General features: G+C 47.1%; 1 protein-coding gene across 5 annotated transcripts in view; it reads right to left on the reverse strand.

Moving 5' to 3' along the window:
* Positions 1-15164, reverse strand: part of LOC130843437 (kalirin-like) — a 65950-nt gene extending 50786 nt beyond the window's left edge. For 2 of the 5 annotated variants that reach the window (XM_057719757.1, XM_057719759.1), the window contains exons 1-3: positions 14629-15159; positions 13111-13215; positions 20-150 (exon numbers count right to left, since the gene is read on the reverse strand). In XM_057719757.1, coding sequence (XP_057575740.1) covers positions 20-150; positions 13111-13215; positions 14629-14943 — 551 coding nt within the window. In that variant the 5' untranslated portion in view covers positions 14944-15159. Of the gene's footprint in view, positions 1-19; positions 151-13110; positions 13216-14628 lie in introns of all 5 variants that reach the window. The other 3 variants (XM_057719756.1, XM_057719758.1, XM_057719760.1) reach the window with 3 other exon arrangements.
* Between the last annotated feature and the right edge of the window lie 350 nt (positions 15165-15514).

The following is a 15514-nucleotide window of genomic DNA, read 5'->3' on the forward strand; positions in this document are numbered from 1 at the left end:
CGTCTGGGGAAGCACTTACATCCTGCCTCTCAGGGCCTTGGCTTTCTGCTCTTCTTCCAGGTTTCTAGGAGGTGTGGGTGGGGTCATGCCCTCATTCAGGCAGCCTGTGGCGTCTTTCAGGCTTCCCCGGTAGGAGCCTCCTTCCAGACTCTGAAAAGAGAAGAATAAACAGCCTTAGAGAAGTGTACGTGGGAGAGTTGTATGCAAGTCCCCGTGTCCCCCCAGCCCAGCCACAGCCAACTTGGTAGATCAGCAACCAGGGCTGTCCTCACTGAACCTCAGCGAAGCACCAGGAGGCCAGAGATGCCATCTTCTCAGGCAATCAGGATGTACTCGGCATCAGGGGCTGCCAATTTCCCAGACGTAATGAACACTGTCAAAGTGACTGATTCAGAGGTAAAGCTAATTATCGCAATTCTACACCAAACAAGCAGTGAGGAAAGAAAATCAACCACAGGACCACCAAACGCGACTTGACGAGGGGAGAATAGTGATAGGAGAATTTGTTCTATAAAATCACGTTTGTTAAATCAGCTACGATTTTCTTTAAAGAGGCCAATGAGATGTAGACAAGAAGAGGTAAACAGATTTAGCCTTTTCTAAAAACATCTTTGCTAAGGTTATTTACCAAGGGCTTTCTTTATTGATTGATCCTTTCATCTCTTTTAATTAAGGTGCTGCAGGACTAAGAAACAAGTTAAAGGGATTAATATGTTACTCTAGAAAGAGCTAAGGGTAAAGGATTCTAATCTCAGATCTGCCAGTCCCTGGATGATCTAGAGACAGCTAAAATCATTCCATGCTTCAGTTTTTCTCAATCTTCAAAATGGGTCTCTCCTTTCTACAGATTCTTATGGAACAGTCAGATACAATAGGTGTACAACCCCTTGAAAAATCTAAAATGCTCTACAATGGTGAGTTTCCCCTGCTGCCCCCATGGATGGAACTATTAACAATAAGGATGCTAAAAAATGGAGTCAATCTTAACATTTTAATGAATGCTGTAGAAGAAACAGCACACAGTGACACTTAGCATTTCATTATGTAAACTGGCAGAAACCATGTGGATAAATAGTAAGACTGGAGACCAAGGCTAAGGTGGGCAATTGAAGACAAATATGGGAAAGTCATCCAAACCACCCACACAAAGCAACTGTCTACTACAGCCCCTGTTGCCGGCAAAGCAAGGCTTTACTTCAGCAGCCTTTGAAAACATCAGCCCTAAGGTTAAAGGCACAAAGATCAAGAAGTGTCTCCAAAGGTAGCAGGAACAAAAGACTTCAGTATGGTCTTCAACAACCCACACGTAGAGTATCTGTCATAAACTCACTTAGCTGCTGTATTTCAACATAGGCTGAAGAGCGGTAGGAAAAGTCCAGGTAAGTGAAACAAAAAGTGAATGAGGGGACCAATGGGCCATTATATGAGAACACGTGGGGATTATTAGAATTGGAGGCTGAAAAGCTTAAAGCTGAGAAGAGATGTCAACCTTCTTTTCGCGTACTCCACCCCCAAGTCAACAGCCTGTGCTGAGGGCCAACATGGTTTGTTACCAACACTAGACCCAGCATTAAGGGGACAGGGTCTTCAAGCCCGAGAGAGAGCTTCTTTTAACTTGACGTGAAGCTATTTCACAGACCAAGTGATCAACCACGGAAGCTGCCATCCAAAGACGCAGCCTAGGCTAAAAATACAGAAAGGTCAGGAAAAGTTTAGCTAAATTTATAGATTCAGGATCTGTAACCAGTTATTAAGGAAATGAGTGTCTGGTGCTGAGGCTTGACAAGCCACTGGACAGGCTTTCCAACGACACGTGACATGTCCCCCGGTGCCACCACCAGAGACAGGCTCCCCAGGCAGATGGACCCAGCTGGTGACTGATCTGACTACACGCCTTTTACTTCCCCTCCCCGTCCCCACTGTCCTGTTGCAGCCTTTGTTCTGTAGCTTGCTGGCTGGCACAGTGCTGGCTGCAAGGCCTGGGAAATGGGCTTACAGCTCTGCTACGAGCCCCTTCCATCCATCTTAGTGTGGTCCACTCTCACCTCTCCTACAGAGTGAGGGACACCTGAGGCATCTGAAGTGTCACACAGGGAAGTATGTCCCATCTCCTCGTGCCTGACCTGTTACATGAGCAAAAGAGCCCAAGTTATTTCTGGGGAAGGACTCTCTGGGATGGAGTGAAGGAAAGCAGAGAAAGTGAGAGAGGAAGAAGAGGAAAATACAAGGTCTGGCTAACTGTATGATGGGTAATCTGTCTCCAATCATGGCACTGGCTATAAATACTTATAATAATTCAAGAGCGAGTCTCTCCGAGGACCTGGCTATCTGTGCTAGGGTTGGGACACAGGGTCCCAGCCAAGGGCAACTATGGGTGACCTGCGATTGTCTGTGCTGCTCCTTGGGGGACATGGGCAGTGGTGGCTGGTTGAGGAGTGGTGGACTCCTGCCCTGTTTGGGGCTCAGGCTCAATAGACAAAGGAAAAGCTGTGCAAAGGAGGAAGCAACAAGTGTTGCAAATGGTTGCTCCTAGAGCTGGTGCCAGGGCAGGGAACAGAAACGCAAAAAGGATTCAAAAAAGTAGATCAGGTATGGAGGAAGGCTACTGCCACAATAAAAATGAACACATCTCCTGTCAGCTCAATCTTGGACCACACAGCCATAAAATGCCCTTCCTCTGGGCTCCTATAAGCGCCCTTTACATACCCCTGAACAGCATTTATGACACAGTGCTGTGACTGATTTGTTTGTACTTAAGCAAATATTTATTGTGCTTCCACTACATGCTGAATATTTGCAAAGTGCTGGAGAAATGAAGATGGATAAGATATGGTTCCCTGCCCACCAAAATCTATGCTACAATGGCCCTTCTTCTAGACGGGAGGTGTACCATGGGGAGGACGGAAAAAAGGAGCAGGCAGCTCTATGGTGGGGGAGAGAGGGAAGGGAAAGGATTAATGGAAGAGGCAACGCTTGAACTGAGTACTGAGAAATGGAAAGGATTTCACTGGATACACCAATGGGAGGACGATCCAGACAGAGGAGCACTTGAGTAAAGGATCGAACTGAGAAATGACACAGGGTAGCCTGGGAGGCTGAAAGCCACCTGGTATATGCAGGATATAGTGTGAAGTGAGGGGAGAGGCGGATTAGCAAGTATCTGTGTGTTATGTAAGTTGGGGGGAGTGGGTACGAGGGAAAGAAGAAGTAGCGAGTGAAGCAGACAGCCTTGGAGAAGGTGAAGCCTTGTGAGTAGCATACAATCTGCAAAAAACCCAAATCACTATGCTGAACACCTGAAACTAACACAAGATTGTAAATCAACTGTAACTCAATTAGAAAAAAAAAGTAGAGACTTTACCTTCTAGGAACCAATGATAGGAGAATTTTAAGCAGGGAAGTAACATGATTGGATTTAAGTTTTAGAAAGAATAGTCTTAATGCTCCTAAGAGCTTTCATGACTTGAGAAAATGTCTCTGATATGACAGTAAAGGAAAACAGGACTTAAGTTTCATATACTCTGTGATTAGCTACATTATTTTAAAAATATATCTAAATTTCAACACTGAATATGTTTAGATGTTATTACAAGATATAATTTGTGTTTACTCTTGTCATTTTTCCAATTTTTCTTGGATTACCATATAATGCTTTTATTAATCAGAAAAGAACTATTAAACATTTTTTTAAAAAAGGAAAAATGAAAGAAAAGTAAGATCCCTCTGGCAGTCACGTGAAGAGATGTCAGGCTGAAATCGTTGCAACGGTCCAGGAAGGAGAGGATTTTGAGCACCAATCCTAGACTGGGAGCTCCATTAAGGAAGGTTCTGTGCTGGCAGGATTGGCACATAGTAGGACTCCAAGAATTTACTGAATGAAACTCAATAAAGAGTTTATACGAAACTCTTCCGGAGAGGTCAAAGCTCATCTGATAAAACAGGTAAGGGGGGACTTCTCTGGTGGCCCAAATTTGTATAAAAATCCCTTGACAAAAAGTATTAGATTAGTCATTCCCACGCAAATTGGGAGCAGGGGTAGGGAAGACATAAAATAATACACATGTCTATTATAAAAGTAGTAGAAAAACTGAAGTTTGGATTTTCCAGGCAAATGGCAATACAGGTTTGTGACTTTGGGCTAAAAGTTTTTGATGGAAATCTAAACCATTCTATTTTAACAAGCCCAGAAATCTTTTCCACAGGGGGATGCCAGAGGAACTAAGTTCCTGACAGCATACATCTCCACAATGGATATGATTCCTCCCTCTGGATGACGAACTTCTTTACCTTTGACAAAGCAAGCTGAGTTATCTAAAGGAGAGCAAAGCACACACACAAATGCAGCCCGGCCCTGGCCGTGCTCTGTGGCCCGCAGGCTGACCTAGGGAGGTGCATGCTATCAAAGTAGGAGAACCAGAGGGCAGGAAGTCTTGCTGAAGCAGGTAAGACTAATTCTCAGGATGCCAGGCCACCAGGTAGACCAAACAAGAGCTCAGTCCTGGCCAGTCCCTTCCCTAAAGATGGAAGATTTTCAGCCAAGGGTCCATCAGTGCCACCCAGAGCCCAGTGAACCACTGTGATGTGCCCCCTGAGGACAGGAGCTCAGGAAGGAGGCTTTCTTTCTAGAGGCCTAGTCTTTCATCTCAGGCAGGTGGTAGAATCCTGGGCTATTTAAAAACACAGGGGGTTCCCACACGGCCAGGAAGCTCTTGCTTCTCAAACTTGAGGAATAAAACCAAATCACATAGGTTGTTAAGCTATTATCCTGCAACATTCACCCAACCACCGAACTAGTGACTGACAAATACTGTGTCCTTGTGTTCAGGGTGTGACTACAGAAGATAAAGTATGACTGGTTCCCCTTCCCTGCCCTTCACAATGCAAATGCTGTGGCTGGCTAAGAGCTAAGTTTGTGGGATGCTCACTTATCAGTTTACAAAGTGTATTCACGTCTTACTCAGTCTTCAACGTAACTGAGATTAGATTCAAGTGAACAGAATCATCATTGTTGATGAATGAGATAAGAGAGAGGCCGGAGTAGATTAAGTACCTTGCCCAGGGCTATACAATAAGCAGCAGAGGCAGGACGAACATCTAGGTCTTCTGGTTGCTTACACACTAAGCACCAGCACAGCCAGCCCCTACGTCTAGGAAAAACTTTACTAAAAATCACATGGGAAAAGCAGGGGGAGCCTCAGTCCTGGCTTAGAGTTAAAGACAGTACCCTGGTATAAAATGCAGAGAAAGTATCTGAGCCCTTTCTGCGGGGAGGTGGGTCCGCATGCTCTCCTGGCAAACAAAAGCGCTGATTAAAGACCAAGGCTGGCAGGTGAGACCTCAGAAGCACCCATTAATGTTAAGGGGGACTTGCCAAAGGAGTTTCCGGGGGTCTTTGGGGTTTTATCTGCACTGCAGATGAGTGGGGAACCCCTGTCCTGGTCCCCTAACAGCAGCTCTCCGGCAGCAGAGATGACAACTCCTGGAGGCTGTAGCCCTGATGAAGCCATGACCACGTGACCGTAAAGCACTAAGCGCAGCTTTGGGACTCAGGGGCACGAGGGACCTCATGGCTTCTGGGTGGAGCTTGCGGGACAAGTTTTTTTTTTTTTTTGGCTGAGAAAGCAAGAGGCTTTATTGGAAAGGGGCACCCAGGCGGAGAGCAGCAGCGTGAGGGAACCCAGAACAGCTCTGCCACGTGGCCTGAAGTCTCAGGTTTTATGGTAACAGGGTCAGTTTTTGGGTTGTCTCTGGCCAATCATTCTGACTCAGGGTCCTGCCTGGAAATGATTTCTAACTACAGCATTTAGTGTCATCTCTTGAGCAACCAAAAAAGAGAGCAGAAAGAATCTAAGCCCTAAATATAAAAGTCCAAGTACACTGGATACTCCTGTAACATTTCCAGACTCTGTAAATTGGGAAGCGCCTTATACGTTCTCCTTACACTGAGCTAATTTCCACCCACAGGTTCTGCCCTCCGCAGCAACCAAGAGTGAGACCAGCCCTTCTTCCCCACAGCCGTGCTCAATTATCAGAAGAAGCTTTTGTGTGTCTTCTCTCTCCTAACTTCTCCGCATTCTTAACCTCTGTTTCTGCAACTCTCCTTCAAAAGACATGGACCAGAATGGACTGGAGGACATGGGGTTGGGGAGGCGAGGGGCAAAGGGGAAGCTGGGACAAAGTGAGAGAGTAGCACAGACATATATACACTACCAACTGTAAAACAGATAGCTAGTGGGAAGCTGCTGTATAACAAAGGGAGATCAACTCGATGATGGGTGATGCCTTAGAGGGCCAGGACAGGGAGGGTAAGAGGGAGTTGCGGGAGGGAGGGGATATGGGGATATATGTATAAATACAGCTGATTCACTTTGGTGTACCTCAAAAGCTGGTACAAGAGTGTAAAGCAATTATATTCTAATAAAGAGCTTAAAAAAAAAAAAAGACATGGACAACATGGTACTGGTTATCTCCTCCAGAGCCCTTCCACTGAGCTCAAGAACAGTTTAGAATGCCACGTCCAGAACCTGATGCATGACACACACAATCCACGACAGGCATGGTCTGAAGAGCTTTGTGTACAATGGGGCTATTACGCCCCTGGATCTGTACACTGTACTTTCATTAACCCAGCCTAAGGCCACACTGGTTATTTTGGCAGCTGGCACACTGTTGGACTTACAGTCAAATAAAAACTCCAGAACTTTGTTCCAGGCTCTAGATCCTATCCTCTTCTATGCTAGAGAGCTCATGAGGAATAGGCCTACCAGGCTCAGAGGTGAAGACGCATCTCCGTACGCTCAAATATGGCTGAGGAAAGAACCACCTGTGGTGCTCTATCACGTCCCCACAGTGGGTACGTATTGGGACGGGAAGAAAGAGAAAGTAGAGGAAAGGAGAAAGGATGGAATTTTGGTTAGAAGATTCTGAGAAATCAAATCGCTGCTCTTGCATTCCTGTCAATGACACAGGCTTGGTTTTATATGTTTGGCCAAAGAAACCTCTATAATTGTGGGTTCACTGCAGATCCGCAAGAAGTAGCTATTGGCGGAAAAAGAAGTTAAAGCCCTTACTGTGGTAAAATCACCACCAAAAGGCCACTCATCCAAAAGCCATTTGTAGAGAGCCTGTTATAGCATCAATCAACTCCAACATGATCCTATACGCCCTCTGCTCTGGGACACTTGGTCTAATGGGACTTCTCAGCATCTGTACCACGTGTTTAACACCTGACTCATGGATCACACAAACTAGAGGCCTGTAGCAGCTCCCAACAGCAGCAGTAGAAAAATGGTAATCCAAAATATGAAAAATACAGACTTTTGGAAACAAGTGTACTGATCTAAGTGTAAAAGACTCGTATATACTCATACAAGGAGGAGAAACTAATGTCCGAAATGACTAATCATCTAGCTGTGGAGGTAAGCTGCAAATGAAAAGATGAAGATATTTTAACAACTAACACAATGGGACCATTTAAGAGCTGTCCCAGGCAGCGTGTGGCTTACACAGAAGCTTCTGTGGGACTGCAGAAGACATCTGGCCTGGGCTGGCCAGGAAAGCCCTCGTGGAGAGATGAGATTTGAGTGGCACCTTGAGGGGCTGTTATACTTGAGACAAGCAAAACTAAGAAGGAGATAATTCCAGAGAAGTGGGGTGGTATGAACAGAAACCTGGGGGGGAGGAAAGACAAATGCATGTTTGGGGACAGTGAAGAAAACAATTTAGCTGGAGCTGAGTTCATCAACCAGAGTAATACATGGATGTCAGAAAGGCAGGTTGGAGAACAGACTGCAGAACATTAGACTACTGGGTAAGCGTGGACTTTACAGGCCAGGGACTTCCAAACTTTGATTATATACTTCTATTAGTAAACACAATTTTGGCTATGCACTCCCAAAACATGTAACTTATTTATAAATTATATTTCTGTATTCTTGTACACAAAAACATTTTAAAATGATAAGTTAAAGAGATTCTAATATTTTCTTCCAGCACCTCAAAAAACCATCTTGTGTACCTCGAGGCACCCCCACATTGGAGAGCACTGTCGTGTAGGCAAGAGGGAGGCAGGGAGCCCCCACTGAGGAGGGAGGCAATCAGGGGTGGGGGTAGAGGCTAGGAGGCAGATGGTGGGGAGAGGATTAAGCAATGGCTATTCTGGGCATGAGGTCAGGGCCCGTGCTCAGGTGGTGAAAGAGAAAATGCAAAAAAAAGGATGATTTTTTAAGGAAAAAATATTTAATGGTTATTTGGAGAATGAAGAGGGCGTATGGAGGTAAGTGAGGAGTAGTCAGGGAAACAAGCTTTGAGAAGTCAATGCAGTGCCCACGAGAGCACTCAACTCCCCCTGCCCCCACCGTGGGACAGGGAGAGGTGGCAGGAAAAGGGCCACCTTCAGGGATTTGACACTAGCACTAACAATGAAAGCTAAATTTTGTTTTTTAATTAGTAAGGAACATTAGAAAGAAAAGAAGAAAGTCATATGTGTTAAATTTCACTGGTCCTCTGTAAGCCGGGATATTTGAAAAGGAGTTACTGTAATCAAAATTGTGATCAGGCAGCTTTCCCTAGAAAGCGTCCAACACTTTCCAAGTGGAGAAGGCTTTCAACGGCAGTGACAGACAGGAATGCCCAACAGAAGTCTGGCAGGAGCACAGACACTTATCCTAATGAGAGTTGCAGGAAAAACCAAATGAGTGACATGGATGAGAGCAAAGGAGAGGAAAATGCTTCAAGTTGCCATCCTGTTGTGACACACTCAAATGTAAAAATATGGGAGGAGAGGACAGCCCTGCTCAAATGAGCTATCCAAAAGGGAGTTCCTTCACCGGCATCATGCCAAAAGCCTGAATGAGCTCAGACTTACCACCCTTCCCTGCAACAGTCTGATTTGTCCATGAGATGGCCACAAGCTAGACCAGTTTTCAGTGGTGTACATTCACGATGGGGAGATGCACCGCCTCCCTTAATTTCTTGTGATGAGGTGTCCACACACTTTTGCCCATTCCGCTTTATCATCAGCAAGACTTCTATCATTTTGCAAGACTGTGCAAGCTAGAAGACTGTCTGAGGTGCCCAAATAAAATTACCCAGTGCTTTCAAAGATCCAACCCATGTTCTGTGTCTCAGCAGCAAAGCTGGCTTCAGGCTGACCAGACGCACGTCAGTCACTGTGCAGATGCCAGTTCCCTGCAGCCCAGTGGAGCAGACTTACAGGGAGGCTATTTTGTCCTGGATACTTTTCACCTTTATCAACGTCACAATCCCAAGAGGACCTGGTAATTGCCCACGTGCATTCCCAAACAAAGCCAAAAAGGACTCCGGGGTGCAGCTTTTTAGAAACCATCACTAGTTGGAAACAATCCTACAGGAGCAACGGGGACAGGTGCAAAGGAGAACAGGCAGATCGAGGTCAGGCCCAGGGAGCTGCACAGAGGTGAAACACGCAGAACTGCCTCCAGGACCCCCACTTACCAGCTTGTTTTTGACCAACTGTTCTATTGCACTGACAAGGTCTGCAGCAGTAGGTACTTCGGTGGAAGCCTGCCGGGCTGCTAGCAAAGAGGAGGACTGCAAGACATTGAGCAGCAAAGGAAAAGCAGATTAGCGAGGAATGAGGAATAGCGATTAGGAAGTGACACAGCAGGTCCAAAGCTCGAGGCTGGCAAGGGGGGCAAGCTCTATGTTTAGAGGGAAGAGATGACAGAGGGAGACAGGGGGTAGTGGGGGTGTGGGGCCAGCCTGCATGACCCCTTGTCAGGAGTTCTGGCCAGCAGCAAAGCAGGGGTGGGACGAGGCTCTTTTCAGTCAGGCCTCCAGAGGAGCTGAGGGGAGGGGTCACTGAGTTCCCAGGATGCCAACAGGGAAGGGCTGGGCCCACTGACAGCAACAGGGAGGGGGTGGACAGTACTCTGGCCACTACAGGGCTGCCCACTGCTGTTCCTGGAAATGAGGGGTCAATAAATCTAGCCTCGAATGTGTCCAAAGGAGAGAAACTGTCCTTGCTTTACATAGATGTAGATCTTCAGTATAGGTTGTCACTGTGAGTCAAGCAGAAATGCTAGGGGCAGGGCACTTGGAGACCAGAGACTGCCTCCCCATTCACACACACACACACTCACACACACACACACTCTCACACTCACTCACACACACACACACACTCACACACACACACTCACACACATTCACACTCACACACACTCACACACACACACTCACACACATTCACACTCACACACACTCACACACACACTCACACACACTCACACACACACACACTCACTCGCTCCTCCACAAACACAGCTGTTTCTGGTAAGGCCCCCGAACTGAAACACTAGGGAAGTAATAAAGGGCTTCAGCAGCACCTGTGCATCTTGTGCTGCAGCAACCAGGGACTAGCTTGTTCACGGTGAAAGGAGGCTCAAGCCCAGGGCCTTCCTCGCCCCCTCACACCAGCAATGAGGGCTGGTCCATGGGACTGTTTGGTCAACGGTTTGGGAACTCCTGCTCACGGAGGAATGGTGTTTTGTTTTTTGGGTTTTTTTTTCTTCCTTCTACTACTTGAGAAGAGATTGGGAGAGACATGGTTAACCCTACATGCACGTGCAAGGCTTTAACCCACCCCAGGATGCAGGGGCATAGTGACTGTGGGAGTAGAAAGCTGAACATCCTGGCTGGGCTCTGGCTTTAAGTTTGTCCCTTAAGTTATGGGGAAAGAGTTTCAAAAAGGAAGCTTCCTGTTGTCTAATCTAAGACTTACTTTAGGTCTTTGCTTCTGAGATGGGCTAAAAAAATCAAATGAATGTAATTAAGAGAGAGCAACACTCTTTTCCTGGGGAAAGGAGGAAAAGTGCTTAAGTCTCTTTGGAAATCCAAGTTATCTACTTTCTGATCTAGTAATCGTACCCCTGGGGAACTTATTCCAAGGACCGAAATGAAAAGAACAAATGCTGTATGTACCACGTGATCTTGCAGCAGTATCACCCAGAGTGGCAAAAACTGGAAGCAGCCCAGGAGATCCCCAAACAGGCTGGTCAAGCCAATTATGATACGTCAGATAAGTGAAATACTCCTCAGTTATTAAAATTACAGTTATAAAGGTAAAATTAATAAGATTTTAGGAAATCAATATTATTAATATTTAATTTTGTAAATATTAAAAATATAAGACACTGAGCACATCATATGCCTATTATAATCATAAAAATGAAACACATGTATATGAACAAATAGAAGTAAACATGGAGAATTAAAGTAATCGCATAACACTAGAACAGGTGAACTTTTAAAAGTCCCTTTTACACCGCTGTAAAAATTATTTTAATAAATCCAACTCCATTTGCTAGAAATTCTGAAGCTCATCCCACTCCCAAGTATTCCAGGAAACACAGACGTTCAGAAATCAAACAGCAGGACTGAGGAGATCCACATGTCTAAAAAGGGGCTAATGCCATCTTCCCTAAACCTGGTTAAGAAAAGGGCTACAGAGATATCTGGGGGTAAGTCCACAACCTCAGTTAAAAATTATCCAGAAACAACATAACATCCTTTCCCCAAAACAAACCGTGTCTGAGGGACTTCGAGGGGGGAGGGTTTGTGACCTTCGCTTATCTCATGTAAGCTGGCACCTCCCTGCGGAGGGCCGTGTGGGGTGGCAGATAATGTGACCTGAGCGCCCTGCTCCCCCCAAACTGTCACTGTTTCTAAAACACCTTACAATAGGCCTCTGGGAACACAGCAGGTGGGGTCCCGTTCCCATCTCAAGGTGAAGTGCAGGCATGTCTGCCTGTGGGAAGCCAGGACAGGCGTCATGCCACCCTTCCTCTACTTCTCTTCTCTACTTCCCAGCAGTCCAGGGTCAGCGCCGGCCCTGGAGACCAGCACCACCAACGCCACCCCAGGAGGGGCCGTAACGGTGCGCTGGTCATGGGGAGTCACAGAGGGGGACAGCGGCCGCGTCTTCGTCATGGGCCTGTCCCTGGAAAAGGTCCCTCTAGCTCAGCACAGAGGAAGACCCCCACTAATGTGTGGGGGCCACGGATCCAGATGCAAAGCCTAAGGACTTCAAACAAGATCTGGGACATCCGCAGAAACACCAAGGCAACTGCGCACAGTACTTCCGGAACTGTCTCCCGGGTGGGGTGCTGAAGGTTGCTCCCTGCCCGCGCAGGCTGGGCCCACCACCTCAGAGGGGCTGCTGACTGCAAGGCGGAGCACTGGAGAGCAAAGGAGACCCCGGGGGGCACAGCAACCACCCGCAGCAGCAGCACAATAAACACCGCTCCGGAAAGCAAATGCAAAGCACGATCAAAACCCGAAAGCACCGCCTCAGCCCTGGTACCTTCCAGGGCAACAAGGCTGAGAGAGGCAAGGCAGACACAATGGAGGGAGAGCCCGGTTAGTGAGGAAGCCAGTGACGGAGGGCACGACGGACGCAGAGGGCCCGCCCGAGCCTCAGCTCCGCCTCCGCTCCAGAACCATCGGGACCACCACCCTGGGCTCAGGGGCTTGGTGCACGTTCAAGTTCTGGACACCAGCGCGTCTCTGCAAGCCAGTGAGCCAGGGGATTTTGCAAATCAAAGAACTGGGGCCACCCGGCATGTTAGGTTTGTCCACCTTTGACAAAACCTTGCTTTGGCAGCATCTCCGTCCCTCCTGCGGTGTTTGCACTGGGCTTGACCGGAAGTTACCACGATTTGGATTTTAGAGTTGAGGCTGAGGAAAATAATCAACTAAAACACTGGTTGAACAGTCTGGTACAACAAAATAATCATGATCTAGCACCACCTTGGGCTCCTCTCTGCGACAATAGTTCTTTTTGGGATCTGCTGCTTCCGAAGACAGAGCCATTACCCTTCATCAACAGGACGAGATACAAGACAGATTCCCCCTTGGAGAATTTTACACCCACCCCTATACTGCCCAGAATGAAGTCAGACCTCCAGGGCTGGGGAAGGGGACCCCTACCCAACACAGACAGAATCTGCAACACCTTGCATTCACGCGGCATGAGAAATAACAAGGGAGAGTGTGACGACCCCCACCACGCACGCAAAAAGAAATCACGTGTTTTACACACGGCTCTCCCAGGGGAGAAGGAAGTCCTACCATCTCGTCCTGCGCAGGGTCGTTGTCAAAGATCTTCATAGGCGGAGGGAGGGGTGTGTGTGACTCTTCATCTGGCTCATCTTCACCCCAACCCTTCTTGCTCTTCTAGAACAAAAGGGCAGCATTACTCATTGTTTCCTAGAGGTAAAGATGCCAATTGATTCAGGACTTGGGATTTTTTAAAAAGAAACATATGAGATACCCTCCTCTCTCAACACACTCCTATTTTTCCAGTTTCAGGGTCCTCTTGCGTGGAATGGGCACACCTGCTTCTCTCAAAGGACAATGAGAACCAAATGGTGGAAACACACACACACACACACACACACACACACACACACACACACGAAAAACATCCACCTTATCGACTAGGCAGGAAAAGAGAAGGCTGAGAGAGTGGTCGGAGAGAAATTAACTTTTTAAGTTTATGAAGGACTCTTAAACTACAATCTAAATGTCACCAGGCTCTACTGCCATTCTCAGAGGGAGAAAAGGCACACAGCATAAAACTACAAACAGAGTCTGGTTTCACATCAGGAAGAATTTCTTAGCCGTGTCAATGACTAGAGCAGGTTAGTTTGTCAGATAAAAGAGTTATGCCATCCCCCAACCAACTACCCACTACATTTTGATCACAGAATCCCATCTTTGAAAGGTCATTTCTCAGTCTGACCTTTCGGCCAACACGGGTCTCTGTGACTGTTATGTGAGGTCATACAGTCTCCCAAACCTTTCCAGTACGGGTGTTGATTTGTTTTCATGAAGCCCCATTTCATCACTGATTGAGCCCCCATTAAAGGCTGCAACCTTGCCTACTGTAAACCTCCGCCTGTCAATCATGTGTCTCCCCTCTGGAGCAACCAGGAGTTATCTACTCCCTTCTATACGTGGCACTGCTCAACACACTCAAAAACAGCCATAATCTCCCAAGACAGTCTTCTGTTTTCCAAGTGAAATGATCTCCATCCTTTTACTCTTATTGTAAATATGCCTCGCAGGCTTAATGCAGTCTTTAGTAGAGGCTGGAGACCTGGTGACCAGCTGGCTCCCTGTGGGCCCAGACACCCACCTCCAAATCTGGCAAAATGCTGGATATTCTAGGTGCCAGTCAGTCTCTAAACCAGTCACAAATGAAACTGGCAATGTCTTTCCCCCCCATTGTTTTGATGTGTTTTTAATTGAACTAAACAGACCCTGAGACATAGAGAACAGACCTGTGGTTGCCAAGGGAAAGGGGGGTAGGGAGACGGATGGACTGGGAGTTTGGGGTTGGCAGAGGCAAGCTATTACATTTAGAATGGATAAACAACAAGGTTTTAACATATAGCACAGGGAACTATATTCAAACTGGCAATGTTTTGAGAATACAAAGATCACCTAGGCCCAAGAAGAGCAGCTACTGGGAACTAGAGTCTGGCTAGCTTACAAACCCCTGGGAAGGATGCCTTTTGAGGCTCCAGGAAGGAGGTACAGCAGAAGCCCCTCACGAAGGAAGGCTCTGGGGCCTTGTGTAAGTACCTCATCAGCGCTGTCTCCCTGAGGGGTTGTCTCATCCCCAGGCTTGGGAGATCCCAGGTCAAAGCTCTTCCGACCATCTCGTACTTTCTTCTGCTTCTTGATGTTTCCGTCTGCTTTCCCGCTGTTGAGCCGGCGCACGGGACTCGTCAGCCACTTCTTCAGCGTGTTGGTGGAGCGCTTTGGCCCGGGGGAACTGTGGATGGAGTTCAGGGAGGGCTGAGCCTGCAGGTTGGCCACCGACTCGGACTTGCCTCCGTTTTCACTTGAGGAATGAGAGTACGCATCTGAGGAAAAAGAACAGACAGACATGGTCATATCAGGGGCACTTAAGACAGGCTGCCAACCTGGGAGAAAGACAGCCACAACATCAGGAAGCTAGGGCACAGGCAGAACGTCAAGGCTAGCTACAGATCCTGGTCAAGGAAACCCTCTCTAGAGGGTAACAGCTGACACTCAATCCGCAGGTGCTGGGGATACGGGAGTAGACAGAAAACAAAGACTCCTGCCTTCATGGAAAAAAAAAAATCAAGATTCTAAGCAAGAACCATCAACCAATAACAATGTGTACAGCACCTGTGAGTATTCTAGAGTTGTATAAGACAGATTTTATTTTCATAGACCCCTTATCTAGCCACACACACACACACACACACACACACACACACACACACACTCACACAAGCAAAGAGTCTTCTCTTGCCAAAGAGCAAGACAGAGCATGCAAGATAAAGATAAATGCATAAAGCAGTATGTGATTAATTGCCAAAGGGCAGGCATGGGCTCTAGACGATAAGGAAGCAGAGTTCAGAGGAGGGTCAGATCAGTGTAGGCAAGACTGGTCTGAAAAGTTTTAATGGAAGAGATGTGTCGGAGTAGAAGAGAAGGG

This window comes from Hippopotamus amphibius, unplaced genomic scaffold (assembly GCF_030028045.1).
Source record: "Hippopotamus amphibius kiboko isolate mHipAmp2 unplaced genomic scaffold, mHipAmp2.hap2 scaffold_300, whole genome shotgun sequence".
In the NCBI taxonomy this organism is placed as follows: domain Eukaryota; kingdom Metazoa; phylum Chordata; class Mammalia; order Artiodactyla; family Hippopotamidae; genus Hippopotamus; species Hippopotamus amphibius.